The sequence below is a fragment of the Scatophagus argus genome, chromosome 11 (genome assembly GCF_020382885.2).
Source record: "Scatophagus argus isolate fScaArg1 chromosome 11, fScaArg1.pri, whole genome shotgun sequence".
NCBI classification, from domain to species: domain Eukaryota; kingdom Metazoa; phylum Chordata; class Actinopteri; family Scatophagidae; genus Scatophagus; species Scatophagus argus.
In genome coordinates, this window is record NC_058503.1 from 23,972,675 (window position 1) to 23,998,158 (window position 25,484).

Consider the following 25,484-nt stretch of genomic DNA (forward strand, 5'->3'; position numbering starts at 1 on the left):
ACCGTATGTGTCGGCCTTAGTTCACTTTCAGTCCTGAGGGAGTCCAGATTACAGAACAAACCTCCTAAAACAGCATGTTGTGGGGGTCCAACCCAAAGCTGTCGGGACATCCTGACCCGACTCTGGTTCCTACGTAAACAGTGAGAGGCTAAAAACCGCCTGGACGTCAGACAGAGACAGAAGCCTGCTGAGGAGAGACGAAGAGCTCAGCTGGACTCTTCTTCTACATTACAGACACGGTGACATGTTACCGCACTCTGAACCAATCAAACCACCTCCTCCGGTCCCCACGATGTCCCTCAGATGAAAGCTGCCGATGGGACTGACTGCTCCGTACTTTTGCTTTTAACGATGCGTTCAAGTGACCTGTGGTGGTAGGGAGAACAGATTTCCAGCTCGTCGGGATGTTTGTATGATGAAAGGTTGTGTGAGGGTTAAAATCCTGTAGCATCATCATCTTCATCATCATCAGTGCACTGAAGGATGATGTGAGGAGTCCCCGCTGGCTTTCCACACTTTTGATTTTGATATGAAAAGTCAGAAATTATTACAATTCTGATATGAAGTCAAGTCAGTTTTATTAATACAGTCCAGAATCCCAGTCTGGATCAGGATCACAATCTGAACAATCTGATGCTTCAGCTGCACACAAACACACTTAACATAAATCTCACACTCCTGGTATGAAATCCAGACTGATGGTGGCAGATTTACAGCTTCTCTGTGTCCCCCAGTCAAGGGATCAATAAAGTTAATCTCAAGGGATTTTTTATGACTGTGACAACTCGCGTGTTCGTTTAGTTTGTTAATGGAGTCATCAGACTGAACTACAGCATGAAAATACTGCAAACAGTTGAGATGGCTGAAACTGTTTTCAAGTACTTGTGCTTCTGAGTGAAGTGTTTATTTGTTTGGACTAACAGGACCTGGACCCGGCAGCCGTGACCCCCCCAGCCCGTCCTCCGATGTCGAGCTGACAAACAATAACTGTGACTGTGTGACAGTCTCAGAGACCATAAACTGGATTGAGCCTCCCACTCAGACCTGGCTGTTCCCAGATCAGGTTTACTTTGGCTCAGAGGAACACCTGAGCCCTGATTGCTCCTTAATCTGAACCTCCTACGACTCCTGCGACTCCCCCTGAAGGAGGACAGACTCTGCCGAGGCTTTACTACACAGTTTGTCACCTTCAAACAACCAGACTTCATCTGCAGAGAGACAGAGAGTTCTCAACAGTCTGCAGGAGACGTACGAGTCTGTTCTGCACATTCGTGTTCGTCCTCTGGTAGTTTTTTAGGAGGTTGAAAATGTGAAAACTGTCCAAAGTAATATTAAAATGAAACGGTAATCCACATTAGACATATTTCACCACAAATACAACATGGCTTTGTTTTGTACAAATGAGAAATGATGAATGATATGGATGAAAAAGAGGACGCTCACCAAAGACAACTCTAAGCTAACAGGAAACACAAACAAGATCACATCACGACCACATGCTGAATATTACTGTCTCATCTCATGTTTGAAATAATACAAGAATAAATTCAGTAAATATGTCAGTTTTCATGTATCGCACTGAAATGGCAGCACGGAGGTTCAGTCCTGGTCCAGTCCCACGTCCTGATCCAGGTCCACGTCCTCATCCAGGCCCACGTCCTGATCCAGGTCCACGTCCTCATCCAGGCCCACGTCCTGATCCAGTCCCACGTCCTCATCCAGGTCCACGTCCTCATCCAGGCCCACGTCCTGATCCAGGTCCACGTCCTCATCCAGGCCCACGTCCTCATCCAGGCCCACGTCCTGATCCAGTCCCACGTCCTGATCCAGTCCCAGCTGTGCACTTGGTACTTAGGATGGGTTAAATGCCATCATTAGTATCAGATAACTTAACTCAGTCTTGTTTTAGACCTTAACTTCATTTTTAGCAACAATCCAGTTGAGAGTCTCACACAGGCAGCAGATCTGGCTCAGATCTGAATTGCTGCCTCATAAAACACTGCATGCTGCTGTTTTGATTTAGCAGCACTCAAACACGGCTGTGAGCTGCTTAAACAGTCCAGGATCCTCACTAATCCTCCAGCTGAAGCTTTTACTGCTCCTGAAGGCTCATTTATGAGGACAAAATACGTTTTACAAGCAGAGGTCAAGCCCTGAGAGGTTAGCTGCACCCCACACTGTGTTAGCTTAGCATGAACCATCCTGTACTGCCCCTGCTGATGGAGGACCCTGTTTTAAGGGAATGAGCAGTTTGCCCACAGAAGATGAGAAGACAAAGACTGTCAGTCTCGCGCCAGCAAAACAACTCCAGGTCTGTCTGATTTACACTTAATATACTGTTAGCTAACAAGCGAGATGCTAAGGCAACTCTTAGCTAAGAGGAAATGTTTTGTCTGTAAAATTACAACAGGATAAACCTAGTAAATATATCAGTTTAAATAAAAGTTGATGAAACATATTCTGCTATAGTGCAGCACCACTATAGCGCATCCCCCCTCATGTTTGTGCTAAGCTAGGCTAAATACATCCTGGAGACCAAGAACTTTCACTCATGTAAATACAACATGCAAATCTGATGGATTAGGAGTTGTTGGGACGTGGATTTGTGCCTCGCAGAGCTACACTAACAGCTTCCCTTTGTTTCCAGTCCTTGGTGGTGGAGCAGTTTCTGCTGATTCATTTCTTCAAAGCGGGAAATGGTTTGAACTATCTGACTTCATCCACAATGAGGAGCCCCCCTCTGAGGCTTCTTCCAGTCTCATTGAGCCCTCCACAGTTAAGAGACACACAGGATGTATGTGAACTGTGCTGCTGTATCTGACGCTGTCCTCTCGTTGTGGTGTTTGGAGTGACAGGCAGTCAGTTATATTTAACCCTGCGGTGGTTACTGCTGGTTGTTGTGATGCCTTCAGGAGCTCTGATAAAGACAAACAGCATCCTGTGTCTGACAGCAGCGACTGAATGTGGCGAGTGACATGTGGGCTCATGCATCTGTGGGTCTTTGTGCATGGACATCACATCATGTGACTCCACATGAGCCCTCTGGTTGGTCAGGGTGGGACAGTGGTGAGAATTTTTTACTTAAATTAACACAACAATACCACAATGTGAAAATAATTGAATCTCTGTTGTTGAGAAATACATGAGAAGAAGAGGAACGCAAACAGAAGCAGAACATTGAAATAAACGGAAGTACAAGTACCTCCAAACTGTACTTGAGTGAGTTTTTTCCCCACCAGTGGAGTGGGAGGAAACAGCCTTCAGGTTCTTGAAGAATCACAGAGACTAAAATAATGTGAGAGGTTAAACATCTTATGTATTTTATTTTGAAAAGATGTCTTTGCTGCTACCACTGGTTTCCTTTCTCAGCTATCTTTTGCCCAGTTTTGGTGAATTTTGGGAAATCTCTGTGCGTCTGGACTGCAGGTAGGTGAACCGGTTCAGGAGGTCAGTATGTGAGTGACAGGTCATGGTCTTCGTGTCATGCCACAGCAGTCCTCTCTGTCCTGTGCGAGTCCACGATGTCCTGCAGGAGGAAGAGGAGGATGAGGAGGAAGTGGTGCTGCGATACCTGAGGAGGAAACAGGAGGATGTGAGTGTTGGGTGATTAGTGTACAGTAAAGTGTCAGGGTGGAGGGAGGTGGAGGCTTTTATCTGACAGTGGAACAGCAGCAGGAAGTGAATGTTAGGACTGATAGTTGAACACAATGACTGTGTAGGAATGAAGAGGAACAGACATGATATTGAGTCTCCTCTGAGGTGAGGTGGCTTGAGAGGACAGCTGCAGAGTTTAAACCGTCTTCAACACAGTTTAAATGTCCGTGTATGAACAGATGAAAGAGACGGGAACATTATGAAAAGCATGGGGAAACATCACGTGTCAAACACAGTGAGACTCACTGTGCTGCTGCATGATGACGTGGCCTGTAGCCTGTAGGTGGACAACAGGAGGGGGCCAAGCACTCGTCCTTGAGGGACTCCATCTGTCAGACAGACAGAAACCTGCCTGATCCCTCCAATCAGACAACCAGACTGAGAGTCCGCAGACTCGCCAGCGGCTGTGAGGTTTCCAGATGCAAAAACATCTGCATGTTACCACGCTCACAATCACAATGCTAACATGCTAACATTTAGCAAGCATATTTAGAATCTTAATTTGGCATGTTAGCATACTAACATTGTTTGTTCTCATCACTGATCAGTCAGATTTTCTTGATGAAAGAAGAAGAAGGTGAAAGATGAATAGGAAAATAGGATAAACAACAAGATAAGTATGAATCTAAAAATACGGGTATTTACATGTGTGCAGTGCATGAAACCATCACAAAGTCCGTATACTAAAATAAGTTTTGTTTTTTGTGCGCTCACTGTGATGAATTTATGTGGACTCAGGAGGTTGTCACTTAGCTCGTATTGCTGAGCATTTCCTGCAGCCACTCTGCTAGGCTAACATGCTAAGTTTTCAGTCACTTTACAGCAGCAGCCTGCAGGTTGCAGCAGCGGTGGAGCTGCTGGCCAATCACATGTTGTCTGAAAGCACCATCAGATGTTTCATTACAATAAAGTGTATGAAAAGTGTCAGTAAGATCCGAAATCAATACAGCAGATGTCTGACTGCTAAAAGAACATCATGAGGAAGTCGATTCTTTAAAGCCGGCTGACTGTAAGCTGTAAACCTGCAGCAGCGAAATAAAAGAGAGTCTCTGTTCAGATGCCAGTTCATCCTCCTACCTGACTGACAGGAAAACACTCTTCACTGTTAATCCGACAAAAGACCGTCAGGTTTACAGGACACCTTCCTCAGTGATGGACTGGACCTTCGTGTCCACACTCTGACCTTCATCGTCGCCGAGCGAGGATGGAATTCTTTGTCCAAGAAAAAGGAAGCGAAACAGTGTCGAGTCTTTAAATGAGAAGCAGAAACGGTTTGACTTTCGATTAGCGTGAGCGGCTCAGCGCGAGCCCGAGGGGAGGATTAGTTTGTACCTGTGAAAAGACTGTCAGGTAGATTGAGCAGGAAGCTGTGATGAGATGGGGATGAGTGGGAGGAGGAGGAGAGTCTTATTCCTCCTCTCTAATCCAGCCTGCAGAGGAGTGTGTGTGTGTGTGTGTGTGTCTGTGTGCAGAAGAAGGACAGTGAAACAGAGAAAACCAGACAACAGTGAACACACCATCAGTCTCTCAGTGTTTGGAGGACTCAGCACGAAAAACAAAACATTCTCTGGTTTAGTCTTTTCAAACAAACAGTCAGGTCTGATCCAGAACCAGAACCAGCTCCGTGTTATATCTACCCAGGTCTGCTGCAGGTCTCGGATCAGATCAGAGGAACTCGAGCAGCAGCAGATAAAATGATGAGGACCAAAGGTCAAAGGTCAGTCTCATGGTGACATCATCATGTTTCCTGTCCACCATCAAACAGCAGAAATGTGCTTTACTCTTGTATTTTATGCTGTTCAGAGTGCGTCCTGAAGGGGTCAAAGTGTCTCAGAGGAGACAGAAAGCGATTCTTTATTCTGTCTTTGATTTGAACAAGGAACACATAAGACATGAAGACTTTAAACCTCTCCGAGCTGAGGTTACAGTAACCTGCAGAACGAAAGCACTATGAGGGGCCACGTTTTAATCTGGACTGTACAGAAGCTGCATGACACACTCACATCACACCTGGAGTGACTGGCTGAGAGCTTTGTCACATCATAGAGGAGGACACACCTGAAACGTCCTCTGTAATGAGAGGACATTTTATCCCTCTGATTCTAATCTGGTAATGTGACAGATTTCATGTCCATCTGCAGCTTGTTGGGGTTCAGACAGATGTGGACCCCCTGGTCTGAGCCTAATGGGAATACTTATACTGTGATTAGTGTAATCCCCCTTTAAAGCCCCCAGCAGCTCCATAATGCTCCCCACGCACCAACCCAAAACACAGATTAAGGTAATCCAAACGTCTCCATCACAGATTATCATCCACCTGTGCAGGAGGTGATGGAGTCACATGACCAGGTGATGACAGGGCTCATGGGAGCACATTTAACACCTGCTATGAGTACAGGAGCCCAGAGGTGGCAAACATCCACAGTCCTGAGAATAAACAGAAGCATCAGCTGACAAAAGACATTCAGGAGGACACAGGAGGACGTCCACCAGTTTACTGAGTATCTTTTTATTACTTTTTTTACAACGTTGACGCCACAAAGTTTTAATAAATAAAATCTTAACAGAGTAAATATTAAACAAAGTGTTGCAGCTCTCATCCTGCTGTGTCACTCTTCAGCTCAGTCACCAGGTGAGTCAGTGTGGAGAGTTTACCTGAGATTCTGCTGACTGAACACCTGAGATTCAGCTGTGTGTTGACAGATGACTCAGCAGCTTTCTATCAGCCTCACATGAACCTCCTCAGTTTCTGCACCTTTAACGTCTGCAGATGTTCCAGATGGACTCTGTGTGTGTGTGTGTGTGTGTGTGTGTGTGTGTGTGTGTGGTCACATGATGAGGGAATGAAAGACCTTCAGTTTTTCCTTCTCACTCTGCAGGTGAACAAACACTGAAACTGATCTGAGATCTGAGATCAGTGGTACTCTCAGGCCTGAACATGACATGCAGGGCTTTTATTTTGACAGGCAACCTGAAGCGTGACAGAACAGACTTTAATTTGAAAGTTTGATTCCTGACAGGAAGACAGAAAACAAAATAAAAGACCAAAGTTTAAACTGTCAGCTGTGTCTCATGTGCTAATATTTTCTAACCATCTTTAATTATATGTAATTATATTAAATAACATTTTTAAATAGGTGTGTTTATGTGTTTAAATAATTGATTTCTTAATTTTCAAAATATTTCTCTTTGTTTAATTTCACTTCATCTCAATAATTTTTCAATTGACTTTCAAGATTTTATTTTTCTTTGTAATCATACTGGAAATTCTATGTTTACATTCATTTACTAAATTAATTTTTGAATTTTGAATTACATTTTTAAAAGTTTTTTGTTAACTTTATTTATTTCTTGGTTACTAATTTTGTTCTGATTATTTCTGATATGCTTTTATTTATTCGTTTCATGTTTATTCACGTGTCGATTTAACAAAATATAATCATGGTCTTCATCGTGTTAAACAGCTGACCTCAGGTCAGCCACAGTCCGGACTGTGACGTGTCGCAGGTGAAACGAACCGAATCGTCTCAGCCCTGAGCACAGAGCCTTCTGCGCATGCTCCCGCTTGTCCCCCCACTGAGGAGAGAGAGAGTGAGCAGAGCGCGTGCTGCAGCTCAAAGAGGCTTCACCTGCGCAGGTGATCTACCTGTGGGAGCCAATCAGGTGCTTGTCCGCTGCAGTTTGTTTGGTGTCAATGCGACACGAGGGCCGCGCACGCGGCGCGAGTTGCTGACTTAAACCCCAAAAGCTCAAATTGATCGGAAACAAAAGGGCGGGGGGGCTCCTTAATTATCCCTCCGCGTGAAGATAGGTGGCGCGTGGTGGTGGAGGGTCTCGCGCCTGGAAAAAGGAAGAAAAAACGGTGACAGGCTGCGGCGGGGAGGCGTCACAGGATCAGTCCCGACCTGCCGGACCGGCTGCAGCACCAGGACGCTCCAGGACTCATCGGGACCCACCGGGACCCACCGGGACCACAGACAGAGTTTTTTCATGTTTTAGGGAGGAGGTGCACGCGCTGCAGTATCACTTTTTTCCTTTTCTTCCACGCTGCTTCTCCTCCTTCAGCAGGAGCAAACGCTAAGGTTTTCCGGTAGGTCTCCTCTTCTCCTCTCCTCCTCTCGTCCTCTCCTCCTCTCCTCCTCTCCTCCTGTTGTTTTCTTTCAGGAGCCAATCAAAGCGCGGCAGTTACCTGCGCTGCTCTACCTGCGCGGCCAGGTGAGAGGAGAGGTGCGCGCTGCCGCTCGCTGCCGCCGCTCCAGGTGTTGGATGGATGCGAAGGAGGTGCGGGACGGGCGGTGTGAACTGACGGCAGGCCGGGCAGGAGGAGGTCTGTCCCCGCGTCCTGCCGCCGCCGCTCCCCGCTCTGAGCTGCCGGTTTCTCCGCTCGGCTCACAAAGTGCAGAAACGCGCAGCAGCTGAAGGCGAATATGAAAGTAACTGGAGATGAAAATTAAGATTAGAGCAGCTTTCAAATGATCCTGCAGGCTTCCGTCTCGATGTCGTAGCGCGTCTCAGAGGCGGCAGGTCCGTTTAAAGACGTCTGATCAAACATGTCTGACAAAAAGTCTGCTTTTATTGACCTTCACACACAGATTACACAACTGCAGGCCTGAATGTTCACCACAGCTTATATAAGCGCACATTTCCCGGCGGATTCTGTCACTGATCATTTCCTGATCACAGGTATCGATGAGTGGTCGATGACCGATGAGGCCTGTGTTTGAGGAAACAGAACCAAGAAAAGTTTAGTATTTAACATCAGAAAGTTGTTTTGTTCTGTGTGTGTGTGTGTGTGTGTGTGTGTGTGTCCGCCCTCCTCCTCCTCCTCCTCCTCCTCTGTCACACCAGCAGAGTCGCTCCGCACATCAGAGATCAGGCGGACGGGGACGCGGGGCGGCGGGTGCGCTCGGTGCACGCTCTCCAACAAAACAAACAAACTAAAAAACAAAAAAGAAAGTGTGGGGACTTTTGCTCATCTGACTTTTATTTTTGCTAAAGTTGTCCAAAGTGCTGAGCAGAGGATCTGCTTCTGGATTTACTTTGTGTGTGCTGGTTGTCAGGGAGCGGGGAGGAGCAGCGGAGCGGAGCAGGAGCCCATGCGGACTGGACTGACTTATCAATGAAGCAGGAGATCATGGCGGAGGGTCCCCGCTGCAAGAGGCGAAAACAGGCCAACCCCCGGAGGAAGAACGGTAAGAGAGCACACACAGCAGCACACAAAGTCCCGCAACAACTCCCGCAAACTGTCGCCTCCTGCGCAGGGCTGTCCCCGCCCGTCCGCCGCCGGGCCCGGGCCCGGGCCGGGACGGGTCCGCGGGACGCCACAAAAGAAAAAGTTCTGTACCGGGGCTCGTGGAGGTTTTGAGGAGGAGGCTGGGCACTGGGAGGCTTCGGGGGTCGGTGTGTGATGGAGCGGAGCAGGGAGGGACCCGGCGGGTGGAGGAGGTCTCACTTCAGTCTCAGAGCAGGAAAAAGCCGTTATGTCGAGGCGCGGCTCCGCGTGCAGACCTGTGGATCCGGGTCGGTCCGCGGCGCCCCGAGCCCGGCCACTGAGTGACTTTTTGTCTCTTTTTATTCTTTTAAAGTGTCCCCGAAAGGAGCTCAAAGAAAATGTTTTTAAATTAAATTTCATCTGCTTTCGTTTCTCCTCATCGAGAGAAATTAAAGTGAAATCAGAAGAAGTTTTCATGTTGACTTTGATTTTTGTTTGTTGTTTATCCTCCCAAACAAAAAGTCAGCTTACGTCCTCTTTTGTTATTTTCGTTTCTTTGCTGCTGATTCGTTTTCATTTAAATTTCGATTATTATGATTTGTTTCATATTTTCAAAAATCAGCCCGACGTTTTTCCACGTTGCGAACTCCCTTTAAAAATCTCCTATTTTTGGCTCTTTGTGCGGCTGCTGCTTCATCATCACACCGACGTTATTTTCTTTCTTTTAACGAAGAGTTTGAGCGCGGCTGCACTCACAGACGACGTTTAATTCTTGAGTTAACTGAGCGGCAGTAAAAGCTGACACTAAAAATAAGTTCAAGGCCTCATTAACACTCAGCTTTCATGCTGATTTAAAGGCACAATCCGTCATTTTAGTGCAGACAAAAGGGGCCGCATCAGAATTTCAAGCAGAAGTGGAAGACGCCGTCAGCCTTCAGTCACTTTGCATCAGTAAATTCAGGCTGATACTTTTAATTATTAAAAAATTGCCTTGCAAATGTTAAAATAAGATAAGTTAAAATCACTGAAATTAAAATTCTGTTTTTGAACATTTTCTCTGAAATTCGGATGAAAAAATCTTTTCATTTGCTCTGTGGTGAAGTGCTGTGACGACGTTTCCTCCCGTCGTCGCTTCGTGTCATCGTGGTTTTTCTTCTTCTGGGGTTTGGCTCCATCTCCTCCTCTCAGGGGTCCCGGGGGGGTTGTTGATGGGGTGAGGAGGGTGAAGGGGGGAGGCAGATTAAGGCCTGGTGTAACAGGATCTCTGCAGACCGAACGGCCTCCTCCACCTCCGTCACATCCAGCTGTGAGACTGCAGCTGTTTTACCTCCACATTTTTCCTTTCTAATTATGTGTTTATTGAGTGGAATTTGGTGGTGAAGTTTTATTTTAAATTCCCAAAGTTTTTGAAGTCTTCAAATGTGTCAGGTTGAATTGCTGGGATTAGTGTGTGAAATGAGGCACAATATTTCGGTTGGTTTCTCTGCTCGAGGTTCCTCCCTGCTTCTCTCCCCCTGATGTATTTTCGCTCGCGACCGTCGTGTTGTGCAGATCGTAAAACCCTCGGAGATAAGTGTGTTTATGTGGTCTGCATAAATAAAATTAATGCTGTTGCAAGATTTACTGAAGCAGAGGAGGAAAGACAAAATCTGCAGCGTTTGAAATTATCAGCTGCTTATTTAGTGCCAGACAAGAAAATGTTGAATGACGTTTGAGTCCGACCGTAACGTACAGGAAGCACTCGGTTATTTTCGGGATGAGCTTCCTGTGTGAGGGCCGCCCAGGTGGAGCTCAGGTCCGGTGCCGGTGTCAGGCGGCCTGCTGCACCATTCACGCCACATGTCTCACAGCCGTGTCATTGTCCAGTGCGAGGCCGGCGCTCGGCTGCTGTTTACAGTCTCCATGTTCACTACCTGCTCACACTTGCATGTCAAAAGCCGCAGCAGCATCAGTCAGGAGCGTCTGCAGACGAGGCGTGTGTGTTTTGAAACGGTCCGATGAGTCGAACCTGCGGAGGAGGACGCTGGGCGACGCTGGGCCCACCCAGTCAGGGTGTTTGTCATCGCACACACAATCTGCACGTTTTCTGCACTCGCTATGTCGTCTGGACGCTCGGCAGTCAGAACAGGCCTGTAGAGCAGACAGGAAGTATGACATGTGATGAAGATCCGGACTCAAACAGAGGACAGCCGGAACGTCTCTCGGGTGTACAGCATCAGTACGAGACGCTTCGTGTCAGGGGACACAGGACACGAGTCAAACATGGCACTTAGACGCAGGAGTTTGCTGACCAAAGTGCCACCATTTCATAACACGCTGGAAACATTTCCTCAGACTCTGAAAGGAAGTCGCACAGGACAGACAGCTTTCAGAAGCTTGACGTTTTCTGTTGGCTTAAATCTCTGGATGCGATTGTGGCCTCAGAATGGAGTTTGAACGCTGTGTTGTCACCGTGATCCCGAGTTCAGAGTTTTGAATCTGAGCAGCAGTTTTGATCGTAAAGCTGATTCCTGTTCAGCTTCTGATCAGCCGTACGTCTGAGCTGACGCTTGTGTTTCTGAGAGGAAAAGGTTGAGACGAGCTCTTTGTTTCTGTGTGATATCGAAGTTTCTGTTTGTGTCACCGAGGCTCACGCAGCCGCTTTGTGCTACGTCCCGATCTCCCACGAATACACACTGATCCAAACGGCGTCACTCTCATCCTCACTGACCTGAATGTCTCTCATATCTGCTGCACCATGTCCCCCCCCCCTCAGTAAACACCTCCCCGAGGGCAGAACAAAGAAAAGCAGCTCCTCTCTCCTCGTTCTTAATCACAATTCAGGGGCTCTGAGCGCCGCCGGGCCGCTCGGCTGCGTCCCACATGAAAAGACTTCTCAGAGAAAGAAAAGATGGAGGAGAGAAAGGAAGGAGGTGAAGTGGAAAGAAAGAGAGAGTGAGGTTAAAGAAAGGAGGATGTAAGGTGGACTGGAGGTGTCCGTGGCCCACATAGACCCCCGCTGACGGACAGATAGAGTTACAGATGGACAGATGCCATTTGTGCCGAATTACAGGACAGGGCGAGAGACATTCAGGCAGACTGAGAGCGAGAGAGACGACTGCAGCTGCACGAAGCATCTTCAGCAAACATTTCCCCTTAAAACGTTTTTCTAAGATAATAAATGAGAAGCGAACCCCGAAGAGCCTGCTGTGTTATCGGGTCAGAAATTAAAAGCTCCAAGTGGTCCTTTAGTCAGTTTTCTGCCCTCCACAACAAAACACGTGCAGTTCCTTCAGTTTTAAAAACATAAATCTTCAGTTCTCTTTCATGTCTTTTACATTCAGACACAGAAATTGCAATAAAAAGAGCTTGAAGTGTGTTTTGAAGCTCAGAAACAGAAACACTTCATGTTCCGTCAGTCTGCACTTGGCAAATGTGTTAAAATCTTATGGACATCTTTTCCATCCCTGACGGCTCTTAAAATGTCTTCATAAATTACAAAAAGTGTATTTTGTGGCATCGGTCTTTTGTGGCCCATTCAGAAGAAAAACGCTTCAGGTTCCTTCAGTCTCAACAGGACACGTGTGCTGAGAATCTTACAGAAATATTTTTCCCATCAGTCATTTCTTCTTAAGGGTTCCTTAAGCTGTGTGCTGATAATTGTGTTTTGAAGTAAATCAGAAGTCCCTTTAGTCCCATTTGAGATTTTCAGTGACTTCGGCTCATTTTTCTGTCACAACAAACACTTCAGCTTCTTCCACTGAATGCATGTGAAAGAAACACTTTTGTCACAGGAAAGAAGTAATTAAAAATAAACTCGTCAGTGTGTTTTGAAGTGAGTCACTTTTTAACGTCCCGACAATCTGACTGTCCTCGCTGTGCAGGTGGAAAACCTGTCTGTACAAATGTCAAAGATAAAGTGGAGTCCACCAGGTGTTTTCCCTGCAAACCCTGATGCTGTTGCGTGTTCTGCCTGTAGGGGACCCCGCTGGCCCCTGGGGGCCCTCTGTGCTGCCCCTCAGTCGGTGGGGCAGCTTTTGTGTCGCAGCTCAGCTGCTTCTTAACAGGTCAGGAATCAAGTTTAAAATGCACCATGTGATATGAATTCCTAATGTTTCTCCTCCCTCCCATCCCGGAGCTGTTTTATTGTTAAGAAAAGCAGATTATCTTTATTCACCTTCACCCCCTCCTCACCCGTCCTCACCCCCCCTGCAGGATTTAGGCAGATTTACTTCAGCAAACACCCCTGGTTGGGCAGCAGAGGAGGAGCCGGGGCCCCGCTTCGGCAAGAAGGGGCCCTTTGTTCAGGGAGGTGCAGCAGGCAGAGACACGTTATATTAACAACAGGAAGTCCACTTAATACAGCACACCGCCAAAATAAAACACACACAGGAGCGTCCACAGAGTGATGTCACAGTGACATCACAGTCACATGACCGGTATGGACGCCACTCGAGATTCGATCGGTTTTTGACTTCAGCCGTTTCACGATTCTCTCGTGTTTCGAGTTTTTGTTTGCATTTTTTCAAGTTTTTATTTTTATTTTTGTGGTTTCGTGATTCTTTTGTTTCTGAGAGATTTTGAGATTTATTTTCTTGAGCAGTTGGCTGGTGTTTTTAATTCCTGAACTTGTTTCACATCAGTTTCTTCTGGTTGTTCTTTTCTGCATGGTTTGTGTTTTGTCAGGATTTTAGTGGTTTCGGTCGTCTTTTCTTTTTGTCTTTGTCTCACAGTTCTGCTCTTTGTTTGGCTCATTTCTCTGACTCTTGAGGGTTTTCGATTGCCGTTTTCTGACTGACTTGTTGAGTCCACAGAGTCCTGCTTGTGTGTCCGGCTGGAGATCTGTTAAAGCCCCCCTCCCCTCCCCTCCCCTCCCCCGCAGCCTCTTTAAGCTCATGTGCATTAAACCATCACCCCCCCACCCCCACCTGTCTGTCAGCCTCTTCCACCTCCACAGTTTTATTCCTTCACTGATAACATCTGTCACTGGGGGGGGGGTTACACTCATTACTCCACTCTTCTTCTTCTTCTTCTTCTTCCTCTCTCACACAAAACTGGCCACTGTGCTGCCAACAACAAAAACTCCTCAGATGTCTCCTACGCCTCCCATGATGCATCAGTGCAGTGGAATGATGTTGGTGTAAAACTCCTCTGGTGTTTGACTGTTTCAAGGTGACTGACATGCGTGTATTGTCATCCTGCCATGTGCACATTTTCTTCATGAGTGAGCTCAGAGTCGCTCGGTGACATTTTGTCGCCGTTAGCCTTAACAGGCGGGATTCACCAAGGTCAGAGCTGAGGTCCGCCACCGAGAGTCGAGCCGCCGCTCGCACAGAGACGCTCAGACCGAGACGCGTTCAGCAAGCAAATCAAGTCATTAGGTTTCACACCACGCTGTAAACTTCACGCTCATCTGAGTGAATTTCTTCATTTTGCAGTTTTTCTTTGGACATCATTTTCCCACAATGCATCACTCAGGAGCTGCTGATTGGTGGGAAACAGACAATTATGATTTAATTATTAATGATTAATCAATTTTGATCTTTTTTAATTTTACAAATAATCACTTTGTTTTCGGAGTTAAATTAAAGAATTTGATCTTTTGTTTTGATTTGACACATAAATATATGCTATGTAAATAAATTGAAATGAAATTGAAAATTGAACTTATTTATATAATCAATAATTAATGAATAAAAAATAAAAAACGAAAATAGAAATTAGCAGTAATAATTGTAGTAGTTTAGTTTAGTTTAATAGTTTTTATTTTATTTTTTTATGCTTTTTATTGTTTGATTATTTTTATCTATCTATATAATAATATAATCTATATATAATCTATAATCTATAAACATTAGAGACAGTCTTTACAATTTACTGTCTTATCAGTTTTTTCTTTGAAGTATTTATTGTACTTTTACTACATTCGCTGTTGTAGGACCTTTTTCTTTTGTCAACAAACTGCTGTTTGTACATTATCAGTTCTTTCCATGCTCACCGTTTGACTGACGCCTCGTGTCGTCTCATTATTGGACGTCTGCTCTGACAGGTGAGCAGGTGTGACTGAGCTCACAGAGAAACAAACCTGTTCAAGTTCTTTGTGAATGTGCTGCACTCGTTCTCATTGGCCCCGCCCCCACAGGAGCGGTTCGTTTGATTGGTTGAGCTCCTGCGGCAAGGTCACACACATATGGAACAATCAATAATGGATGGCTGGATTAAGGTGTCAGGACATCTGTGTGTCCTGACCGCCGGCGTACGGCTGAACGACTCGCGCCCCCTGCACCTCCAGGCCCCGCCCACCTCTGGTTGAAGTCAGCCAGTCAGATCAGAGTTCATCTGACTTTGCTCAAACACACACTGCTTGTGTTGCTGCTGATGACAAACACCTCTCATGACAGCAGTCAGCAGGAGGTACAGGTGTGAACGTTCTGACATCTGTTCTGATGTGGCATTCAATGAGACTCAGACATCTGAGACTTCAGAGTCAGCAGTCCACTCGACTGCTGCCGACCCGAGCTGATTCTCAGCTGAAATCTGCCAACACCAGAAACGATAAAACATCGACTGTGTAGAAGATGCAAAGAAAGAAACTAAATTGTGTCGTCATCATAGAAAAAGACTCAGAAGAGTGCAGGCAGGGAAGGCCTCCAAAAACTGCTTAAAAACCAGAGTCTCTGATGCCAGACCAGCTTTGGTCTGTTGAGCTCATTTCACATCCTGCTCTGACTTCCTGGTTCTGTAACCGTTCTGTACGGGTTCTGTAACCGTCCTCGTCTCGGTCACAGTTTGTTTTTTCTCTGAAGAGTTCGCGGACTTTCCCCTCTTGTGTTCAGGAGGATTTGTTCACTCTCTCAGTGACAACCTCCTCAGGCCAGAACAGATCAGCAGGGTTTCAGGACTTCCTGCTCACAGATCGACCAATTAAAGTAATGATGCTGAGGGCCGAGCGCGAGCCGGCAGCCTCGGGGAGACGTCCTCCTGAACTGACCTCACAGTCTGAGGTATCTGAGCTGACACTCCTGTCAGAGCTGCTCCACACAGTCCGGTCTGAGAGAAACTCCTCCACCTCGGTGGCCTCGACGGCGTGACCGCCACGCCGCACCGTCCGGGGTCACACTGCACAGACCAGAACACGAACACATCACGTCCACTGAACACTACGTTCTTACCCACAATGCATCGCAGGCTTTCAGCTCGTATCCCAACGTCTTCATCGCTCGCAGGATGTGATCAGCAAGACGACCTCGACTTTAGAATACGACGTGAAAATTCTGTCAAAGCGAATAAAATGACCACAAAATACCAAAAAATGTCATATTTAGATTAAATATGTGAAATGTGAAAACTATAAAATAAAATGAAAAATTTGAAAAATAACAATTAAATACAATTTAGGAAAATCTAAATAACATTTTTGAAAATGTCATCTCTGAAGTTTGAAAACTCAAATCTTCTTTTCATGTGAAAAATAAAAAAAACTCACCCGACCATCGTCATGTTTATTGACGTGTTTGTGTTCAGATTTCACTTTTCTCATCAATATGTTTATAGATCCTGATGTTTCATCTGATTGGATGTCAGCGTAATGTGATGAACCCGTCGGCCTCAACAGGCTTCAGATGGTCACTTTAACATTTATGTCTTTCCTATTGTCCTCTTCTCTGTCACACACACTCACACACACACACACACACTCACACACACACACACAGTCAGGTCTGTGAATGACAGCTGGAGTCTGATGAGGGTTACGGCTGTCGGACATTTTTATTGAGCTAAACAGCCATGACAGAGTGTGTGTGTGTGTGTGTGGATTCGTCTTCACCTCACTTGTAAAAAGACTCACAAGACCTTTATTTTGTTTTTCTTTCCGGTGAAAAGATTTAGCAACAGCTTTCTGCAGAACCTTCTCAAAAACCTGCAGTTTATTTCCTCAAACAAGCAGATTTTAGTCCAGATTTTGGAGAAGTTGAGGTGTCTTTCTGATGTTGAAATTTCTTCAGCCTCCAAAGCTAATTAAACTTTTGCACAGCCAGCATCTGGACTGCCAAAAAAAGAGCAGCGTGAAAACAGCACCAGAAGAGAGAGAGAAGGACGTTAAAACGCATCATCAGAGTGTTGAGCGACTGCGAGGCGCCTCATCGTGGAATAACACGCAGAAAGGTGGCGTGCACGAAATGACAGGAAGTTGTAGATTTGTGTTCTGAGTTTACATGAATCAGAGCTGGTTTATAAAACTCTGATGTGCTTTCTCCTTCAGATCTGCACTGAGCCTCCCGTTGGTCCTGTCCCATAATGCATTTTTTGTTCTGTCTCGGTTCCCACGGTGACGGGCTGCATCAGTCGTCCACCTTTTCGCCGAGCGGCTGTGAGAAGTCTCGTGCGTCCTTCCCAGCCGGCACAACCTTGTTTGCTGTGGGATTACCAGACTTTGGTTTGGGGGGGGCGGCTGTGTGAAGGTAGCCATGGGGAGGACCCCCTGTAGGCCAGGAATGCCGGTCAGGTCAGGGGAGGAGAGCAGAGGGAGGCGGGGGGAGGCGGGGGGGACACTCGGGGATGGGGCAGGTGCCTTTGTGAGTCCTGTCAGCCATCAAAGGAGCAAGCAGAGCTGAAAAGGTTAGCAGAGGAGAATAATCCCTCCCCTCCCCCCAGCCTTCAGCCTGAACGCTGGCCCACAGACGCTTCAGTCCGCCGCGTGGTGATTGGTCATCTGATTTATCTCAGCTGAAGGCTCAGACCGACCTGTCGGAAACGCACCGTCATCGTCGGCACCGTACCTGAAAACTGCAGCGTCATCGTGGGTCCTGATGAAAACTGTCACAAACTGCTTCATTAAACTGTCCTCAGAGGCGCAATGCATGCTGGGAAATGTTTGACGAGTCCAGTGGGCCGGCAGCAGTCACAACACTGAGGTCGGGAGGGATCGGCTGCTGTAGTCGAAGAGAAAGTATTACTCAGGTATTGTTCAGCAGGAGAACTTTCTGATTGTCTCTTTGTGTCTGAAGACGGGTCTCCAAAGGAAGATGCTCCACTCCACAGATTAAACTGTGGCTGTCCTTTGTTTTGGTGAAGCTCTTATTGTGAAAGTGACTGACTGGTAAATGTTAAGCCTAAAATCCCACTTCCTGTCCTGTAGCTCCTGTGTTTGGGTGATGGTCCCGCCGTGGTGCGGTTGGGGGTGGGGGGGTACACAGGTTGCGTCATGGGACCCGAGGTGTCCCCTTTTGTGCAGCCTGTCAAACGTGGTTAACATGCGGCCATTTATCTCCTGAAGCCCCCCCGGGTGCACAATGGTCTGGGTGAGCCGGGGCCGACGGCGAGGGGGGTTAGGGGAGGGTGAAGTAGGAGCTGTCGTTGTGCCCCCCCCCCCCACCTCGCCTTTCTCTCTCTCTCCCACACTCTCTTTCTCTCCCTCCATCTTGTTGTCTCTGAGCCTGCCTCCCCCGTCCTCCCCCCCCGGGCCTCCCCTCTTGGCTGCACACGGCCCCTCTGTCATTGTTGGGTCTCATTATTTGGCCCCGGGGCCGCTCCTCACTGCAGTTCAGGCGTTATCTGACAAGGTGCTTCAGAATGTCGGCCGCCGCTGCCAGACAGATTGGACCTTGTGAATGTGTCGGAGCTGAGCGCGCCCAGGAGCGTCGCCGCCAAAACAATGAGGTGGATTGTTGGTTCCCATCGACCCCCCACCCCCACCCCCACCCCCACCCCCTGCTGCTCTGTCGCCTCCAACAGCACCAGTTGTACCTGACAGTACATATCCAGTTTTACAAGCTGCTCGTCCTCATCGCCGAGCGTCATTAAAGGTGCGACTCCTCCTTTTCAAGCTAACTTCAGGGTTTTAGCTGACACGGTTCCTCCTCTTCCAGCCCGACACGACTGGTCCCTCTTTAATCGACCTTCATGAAAAGTTCTACAACCAGAATTAATTCTAGAAAAAAAACTGCACATTAAATTAGAACTGAATTTTATGTGTGAAGTTCTGTGCTCCAGGTTACTAAATTTAGTTGAGAGTCCTTCAAATCGAGAACTGGAATTTGAGTTTCACTTCTATTGTATGTTTTATTGTGGATGTTGAACTTTCTGTCTCACAATATAAAGCCAGAACTTTTCCGTGTAAACATGGAGTGGACCCCATGGTGAATATTGTCACGTGACAAAATGCTGCTCCATGAAGCCTGTGTGGTTTGAATCCTCAGCGAGGAGCTTCAGAACACGGCAGCCAGCAGCTTGCTGTGTGCGGCTGAACGTGCCATGAAGAAGCAGACAAACTGCTCTTTAATTCTGGATGAAATAGACGCTTCCACTGCTCTGTGAATCTGCAGCAAGATGTGCTCACGTTTTGTTTCTGCATTTGGTCGTGCGGCTCGTACTCAGTGGTTTGCAGTGGTTCTAATGTGGCAGATAAAACCCCCAGCTTTGATATCGCCTGCTCCAATAAGCCTCTTCAGCCTGCCAGCACCTGCCAACGGGGAGGTATGCATTCATCTCCCCCCTAACAGGATTATGCTGCTCTGTAATTGATTCATTTGCAGTGAGGGGAGGTGACAGTGCTTTGGAAATGAGAGTTTAGGTAACAGGCGCCCCAGAATTCAACCGACTCCATGTGTCAATTTTATTACATCAGTCCAGATGAACTTGAAAGGCCGGCTTTGTGCGCACTCATTGGCTTGTTTGTGCCTCGCTCAAAGGGACCGGATTCAATGGAGGTCATTGATGTGTGTGTGGGTTTTCTTTTCTTTCGTCCTCTCGCCGGTTACTGCGTGTTCGCGCTCTGTGTTTGTGGCGGCCATGTTGTGATGCGCCTCCGATCAGATTTTAGCCCGATCGATATGACACAGATGAAGCTCGTTACAGTCTGGATCAGTTCACACATGGATTCAGATACAGCAGCGACGATGTGACAGGAAAACAGGCGTAAGCGGGTCAATCAATAGCTAAAGCTGAAATCCGGTCAGTCAGGGTCACACGCGGAGGTTAAAGGGAGACTCCACAAAAGCACGTTTTTTAAACTGCAGACGTTTAAAAAAGCAAAACGAGCCAACAAGAACAACGTCAGGAGTTTGAAAGTAGCACAACTTAAGGGGGGTGCAGCCATTTTCAGTGTACAAATGTGACGAGTCACCGTGTCTGCGATGTGACACGTTGGTCAGCTGAAGTCATTCTGTCCTTCACTGTCTGCTCCATGCTAACAGTTTAGCTAACTGTTTGGTGAGATGTGTATTTTGCACTTTTTGCTGTTAAATAAAATGGCAGTTACTATGATAACAACGTGTTTAGTTGTGGCAGGCTCCATGTCAGTATTTAGCAGGGCTACATTTAGCATCTCTGAGAGTAAACTACATGCTAACATGTGGTCTTTGTTGTGGTTTGTGTTTGTATTTTGGATTAAAGTGGAGGAGACAGACTTGTGGTGGACTGGACGTCTGTTCAGTTCTTGTGTAAACCAGTTCACCTAAGCCTCTGTCTTCATGCTCCAGACTCCTGATGAGCCTGGGAAAAGCCCCCCCCCACCCAGGGGCAGAATGAGGTGACCCAGTGGACGCATCCTGCCGCGGGGTGGTGTTGGTGGAGGAGCTGGGGGGCGTCTTCTCGTTATCTCCGGAGCCTCTTTTGTCCTGGACGTTAAACTAAACCAAAATGTGCAGACTGTGAGTTACGGCTCTGCTGAGCTTCAGCAGAAGGAAAAAGCTGAGATGTTTATTTCATCACAGAGTGAAGATGAAGGAGCAAAGAGGAAGATAAAATGGCTTCCTGTCCCTGTTTCTGTGTTGTCCCATCGTGGCTTGTCACACCACAATCCTCTTTGGTCCCAAAATCTGGGTTAAATGCAAATTGATCCATGCGATACCAGACAATAATTACAATCCGACTTATGCATACGTGCAGCAGACCAGAAGAGAATTCAATAAGACCTGGATGTGTCTGCACTGGAGCCCCCACTCAAGTCAGCCCACTGCCACAACCACCCAAACAAAGGACGCTCTGTCCACCGGGACTCGAGGTGTTTTACCCTTTAATCTAACTGTTCCTGTACTCGGAAACGGATTTTTGTCTCTGAGAGGTGTTCACTTCACTGACGAATTCATGGTTGAATTCACGTTCCTTTCCGGCGGCCTCATGATTTCATCACTGTTACGTAGCGGGCTCGCAGGTCGCGGCTCTGGGTTTGCAGGTGAACTGTGGGGCAGGTTTGGCGCCGAGCCTCCAGCTCAGATGAGCAGAAACATGAAGATAAATGTTTAATAAACGTTTTTCTTCGGTTCTTTTCTGTATGTTTGTGTTTCTTTTAATTGATTTGTCTGTGAAATCTACATCACACCTTGTTTTCAAATGTCTTGTTTTGTGCACTTCAGGCTGATGTGATCAAAGGAGACAGATGGTGATCATTTGACTGATGGAGTAATTGATTGATCGACTGATCCGTGTGTCGTGTTCAGCTCTTCGGCTTGTTGGACGTGTTTGTCTCAGTGAAGTTCGGCGTCCCTGCTGTCAGTCCAACGCGCTCGCTGACTTTCACTGAGACCTGCTGTCGTTTTATTTGTTCACATCATTTGCACTAATTCTTCGTTTTCTTCTTCTGCTTCTCTTTCCTCGACGCGGCTCTGCTGCTTCGCTGCGACCTGAAACAAACTTGTCGCGTGAAAAGCAGGTAAGGAAGCAAACTTGATAAAAACATTCAGAGTTTCCTCTTTTCTGTGTCGACACTGAAGTGTCCTTGAGACTGAGTTCCCTTTGCTGGCTGCTGTAATGTGCTGACACGTTGTTTCACGGGCGTTTGTTGACCTTGACACCACACTGTTGGTTCTTCTTCTGTTTCTGAGAACACACACACACACACCTTCCCGTTATGCCCTCACACTCTTTTATTTCCTTTTCTTCTCTCACACTTCCCACTTCTCTAATGTCGCCTCCTTTTTACCTTCTGCTGCTGGTTGAAAACTTTGCTCACCAGAAACACGATTTGAAGGTGTTTGAGTTTCTGGAAGTCGTTCAGTTTGCAGGGGAAAGTGAACCTTCGGGGTTCGGAGTGCGTCTGCACAGACACTTTGTGATTTTGTGTTCCTCTGATGTGTGGTGATGCGGTCGTCACTCCTGCCTGGATGACTTAAAGTATATCAGAGTTGTTCTGTTCACTGTGCCATCGTGATGCGACTCAGATCAGATCAGTCCGGGTCGGTTTCCTGGTCCGGGTCGGTTTCCTGTGCTTCGGCCACACAATGACATTCAGACAATAGAGTTCACATCAACAGTTTGGGTTTGCTCTTTTCCTGTTATAGCGTGATAAGCGTGGAGAGCTTTTCCCAGTTCGGTGTGGACTGGTCTGTACTGGTCCTGAACCAGTCAGACCTGATCCCCAGCATCAGTGTTGGACCTCACGGCTTCAGCGCCTGCTGGGGTCCCATCTCACACTTCTGGACAGGTTCTCCCTCCCTTCATCAGGTGATGTGACAGCTGAAGGTGTTCAACAAACTGAAGAGTCAAACCTTTCGGTTTCTGATCAGACTCATTGATCACAAGCAGACTTCAGTCATGAGGAGAGCAGAGAGCAGGAAGTGTGTTCACGTGTTGACATTTTTTTAAAGAACACGAGAAGCTAAACTTTAATTTTGAAGTTTTGATGGATAAAGATTGTACTCTTTGCAGATGAGTACAATCTGACTGCGATGCTGATGGATGTGGAATGAAAGAAGTTCAGGAAGTAAACCCTGTGGGACGCCGTGAGTTTTCAGTCTTCAACTCGCTTTGATTAAGGCTTCCTGATACCTGATTTTGAATGTTCTGACCTCTGGAGTCCACCTTCAGTCCTGATCCAGCTTGTTTTCAGTTGCTTTGAGTCAGATGTTTAAATAAAATGTGTGCAGTGATGTGAAACACCTCACAGAGGATTTCCAACAAGTGTTTGTGTCATGGTTTCACCCAGCTGAGGTCAGTCTGTGTGTGAACGACCTCTCAGAGCCTCTTCATGCTGTTGACGGCAACAAAACCCTCCTCCTCCTCCTCTTCTTCTTCTTCTTCTTCTTCTTCTGCTAATGTAGTGCCGCTCACTCTCTCTCACACTCGGGATGGAAAAGGAAGGAGTCTTGAGAAAATTGCTGCACACAAACGAGTGTGATGATGAGTCTGCTTTGCTTAAACGCTCTAATTGGTTGAGTGGGTGGTGGATAAAAGGCTTTTATTTTGAAGTGCAGCAAGAGTGTGGCTGGAGAGGATTCAGTCTGACTGCAGTTATCCCCCCTCCTCACTCTCCTCACCCTCCTCACCCTCCTCACCCTCCACTCGTATGAATGGCAGCGAACACACACACTCAGGCAGCCATACCCAAATAGTTCGGTGACCTCATGGTTGCATTCCTGTCAGGTCTCTGCAAGGAGGGGCTCCTGTGTGTGTGTGTGTGTGCTACAGTGCACACACACACACACACACTCCTTCATTTCGTCCCCATATGAAAGTCCCCACTGTGTGACTGTAAACAGATTTAATAAAAGTACACAGTAAAAGTACAAAGGAGGAGAAAATGTAAGTTCAAGTACCTCAAATCAGAGACAGTTTATTCATCACTGCGGCGGAATAAATAAAACGGCAGAGTGTGAAGAAGAAGAAGCAGGCGTCTGTCTCCCAGATGAAGAGCGTGGAGGTGTGACATCACACTGATGTCATCAGGGCGCGTCTCTCAGAGAAAAGAGAACCTGGACCAGTCCTGGCCTCTGAACGTGGAACTCGGACTCACGTGTTCCTGCTGCTGTTCAGTTTGTGACTGCACAAACTCAGGCCACGACGAGGTTTCGTATCGTCTGAGCTCCTGCTGCCGACTGTGCTCCAACAAAAGAACCAGCGTTTATGAGCAAGGCCTGCTGGGCTGAAGGAAGGCCAGGGCCTCCCCCACCTCCTCCCCTCTGCAGGTTGACTCTCAGAAGTTGTGATCAGTTAATAAAGTCGTGTTGTGCGGTTTTCAGGAAGTTGAGGAGTCAGTTCTCGTGTCTCAGTTGTCATGTCAACACAACAACAGTCACACCCTGAAAACAACAGACAAACTGTGGAAAAGCGATTGTATCAGGACCGGCAGGGAACAGAGGGGGCGCTGTGTTAAAGTCCGGGAGTGCAGATCCTTCAGGACTCAAACAGCCAGCCGTCGTTCACCCACTCTGATGAATCTGAGACGGATGAAATCACCTGATCTCTGATGCATCAGCACGGCGAGGAGCTTCTTCTTCTGACTCGCCAGCTTTTATATTCTCTGACGGGAAGTTAAGACTTCACTGTGGTCGCTGGACCAAATAAAACTCAGATGTGTGAGGGTTTTGGTCATCTGAACGTGGCAAATGGTGATGGAGAAGGAGATGACTGTCATCTGGGTGTCTCCTGAACCTGCTTCTCCTCTCTCATGTTTCTCCTTCATATTTGATGCTCTGGTTAAAAACCACAAATGGCTCATCAGCGCAGCGAGCTGCACTCAGAGCCTTTAACTTCCCTCCACACTTCATCTCTGCCAGTCGTCCACAGAACGTTAAAGGACCAACGTCCAGGCGGACGTGTTTTACTGGAAGTCAGGCTGAAAAACAGCTTCTGACCTCTGATGGCTTCTTAAAGAATCAGTCCTGCAGATGTTGTCAGTGACGGAACAATAAACCTGACAGACAGAAGTATTAGGACGCAGCTATGATTTGTCCTAAATCATCCTGCACTTTGACAGTTAAAGTTACAAATATTAACCAGTTAATGATCACAGTATTTTATTATCAGCTCATCATTGAACATGTCCAGCGTGTCTTCAGATGTCTCTTTTCATCCGTCCTTCATAACGCAGAGCAGATTGTTCTTGTTTTGGTGATTAATACTGCATCGATCAGCTGATAGATTAATGGTTTCAGCTGTTGTCTGAGCTGCTGTGGCGCCTGTGAGGCATTCAGGTGTCTTCAGTTTCTGTGGAGACCAGCAGGATTTAGTGGGAGCTGAGGGGCAGGAAGTGGAGACACCTCTCAGCTCAGAGGTACAATGAGGACCACATCGCTGTAACACTGGGCTCATTGTGCAGACAGCCTCCTCCCTCCCCCCGCCTCCCCCCGCCTCCCCCCCTCAGCTCTTATTGTCAGCAGGGAGATGCTGCTCTGTTCAGGACAGCAGCAGCATCACAATCAGATGCTGTGAAAGCCACAACGCAGCCTGCAGGTTCACAGGAACCAAACCACTAATCCAACGTCCTCACGACGTCCCTCACAGGCAGGAAGTTAAAGTTCAGGAGTAACATCTTGATTCGCATGTTTGTAGAAATATGTGATGTCACCTTTCCCCACCACGGGACTAATAAAGGCCCATCTTATCTTACGTTAGCTAACGTGCTAACGTGCTAGCGTGCTAACGCTGGTCAGTCAGGTTGGCAGGCTGAGCTCCTTCCTGTTTGCTGCTCCAGAACAAACACCTGAAGATGTCAGTTTACTTTCAGACTAAGTCAAACAACAGATTAACCATTCGTGAACGTGCGGTCTTCAGGTGTTTTCAGGTGTCACCTTCTGGGCTGCGATGTGATTGGTCCTCTGACAGTGAGTCACAGCAGCAGACAGGCACTGAGGCACCAGCTGACGATTCCTCGGTAATTTGAATGATTTTTGCGCCCTGCGGCCGCTCGTCCACTTGACCG

The 25,484-nt window shown here is 47.2% G+C and overlaps 1 protein-coding gene and 1 long non-coding RNA gene across 5 annotated transcripts in view; one reads left to right on the forward strand and one right to left on the reverse strand.

Annotated features, from left to right (window-relative positions):
- Positions 1-2,501: 2,501 nt before the first annotated feature.
- Positions 2,502-5,011, reverse strand: LOC124066881. The gene is made up of 3 exons (XR_006844655.1): positions 4,732-5,011; positions 3,901-4,058; positions 2,502-3,571 (listed from the first exon to the last, which is right to left on the reverse strand). It is a non-coding gene; the product is annotated as an uncharacterized LOC124066881 (long non-coding RNA).
- A 2,151-nt stretch (positions 5,012-7,162) lies between these two features.
- Positions 7,163-25,484, forward strand: part of zeb2a (zinc finger E-box binding homeobox 2a) — a 44,699-nt gene continuing 26,377 nt past the window's right edge. The window contains exons 1-2 of one of the 4 annotated variants that reach the window (XM_046403609.1): positions 7,163-7,744; positions 8,715-8,846. In XM_046403609.1, the coding sequence (XP_046259565.1) occupies positions 8,774-8,846 (73 nt within the window). In that variant the 5' untranslated portion in view covers positions 7,163-7,744; positions 8,715-8,773. Of the gene's footprint in view, positions 7,745-7,771; positions 8,847-25,484 lie in introns of those variants that run through there. The other 3 variants (XM_046403608.1, XM_046403613.1, XM_046403612.1) reach the window with 3 other exon arrangements.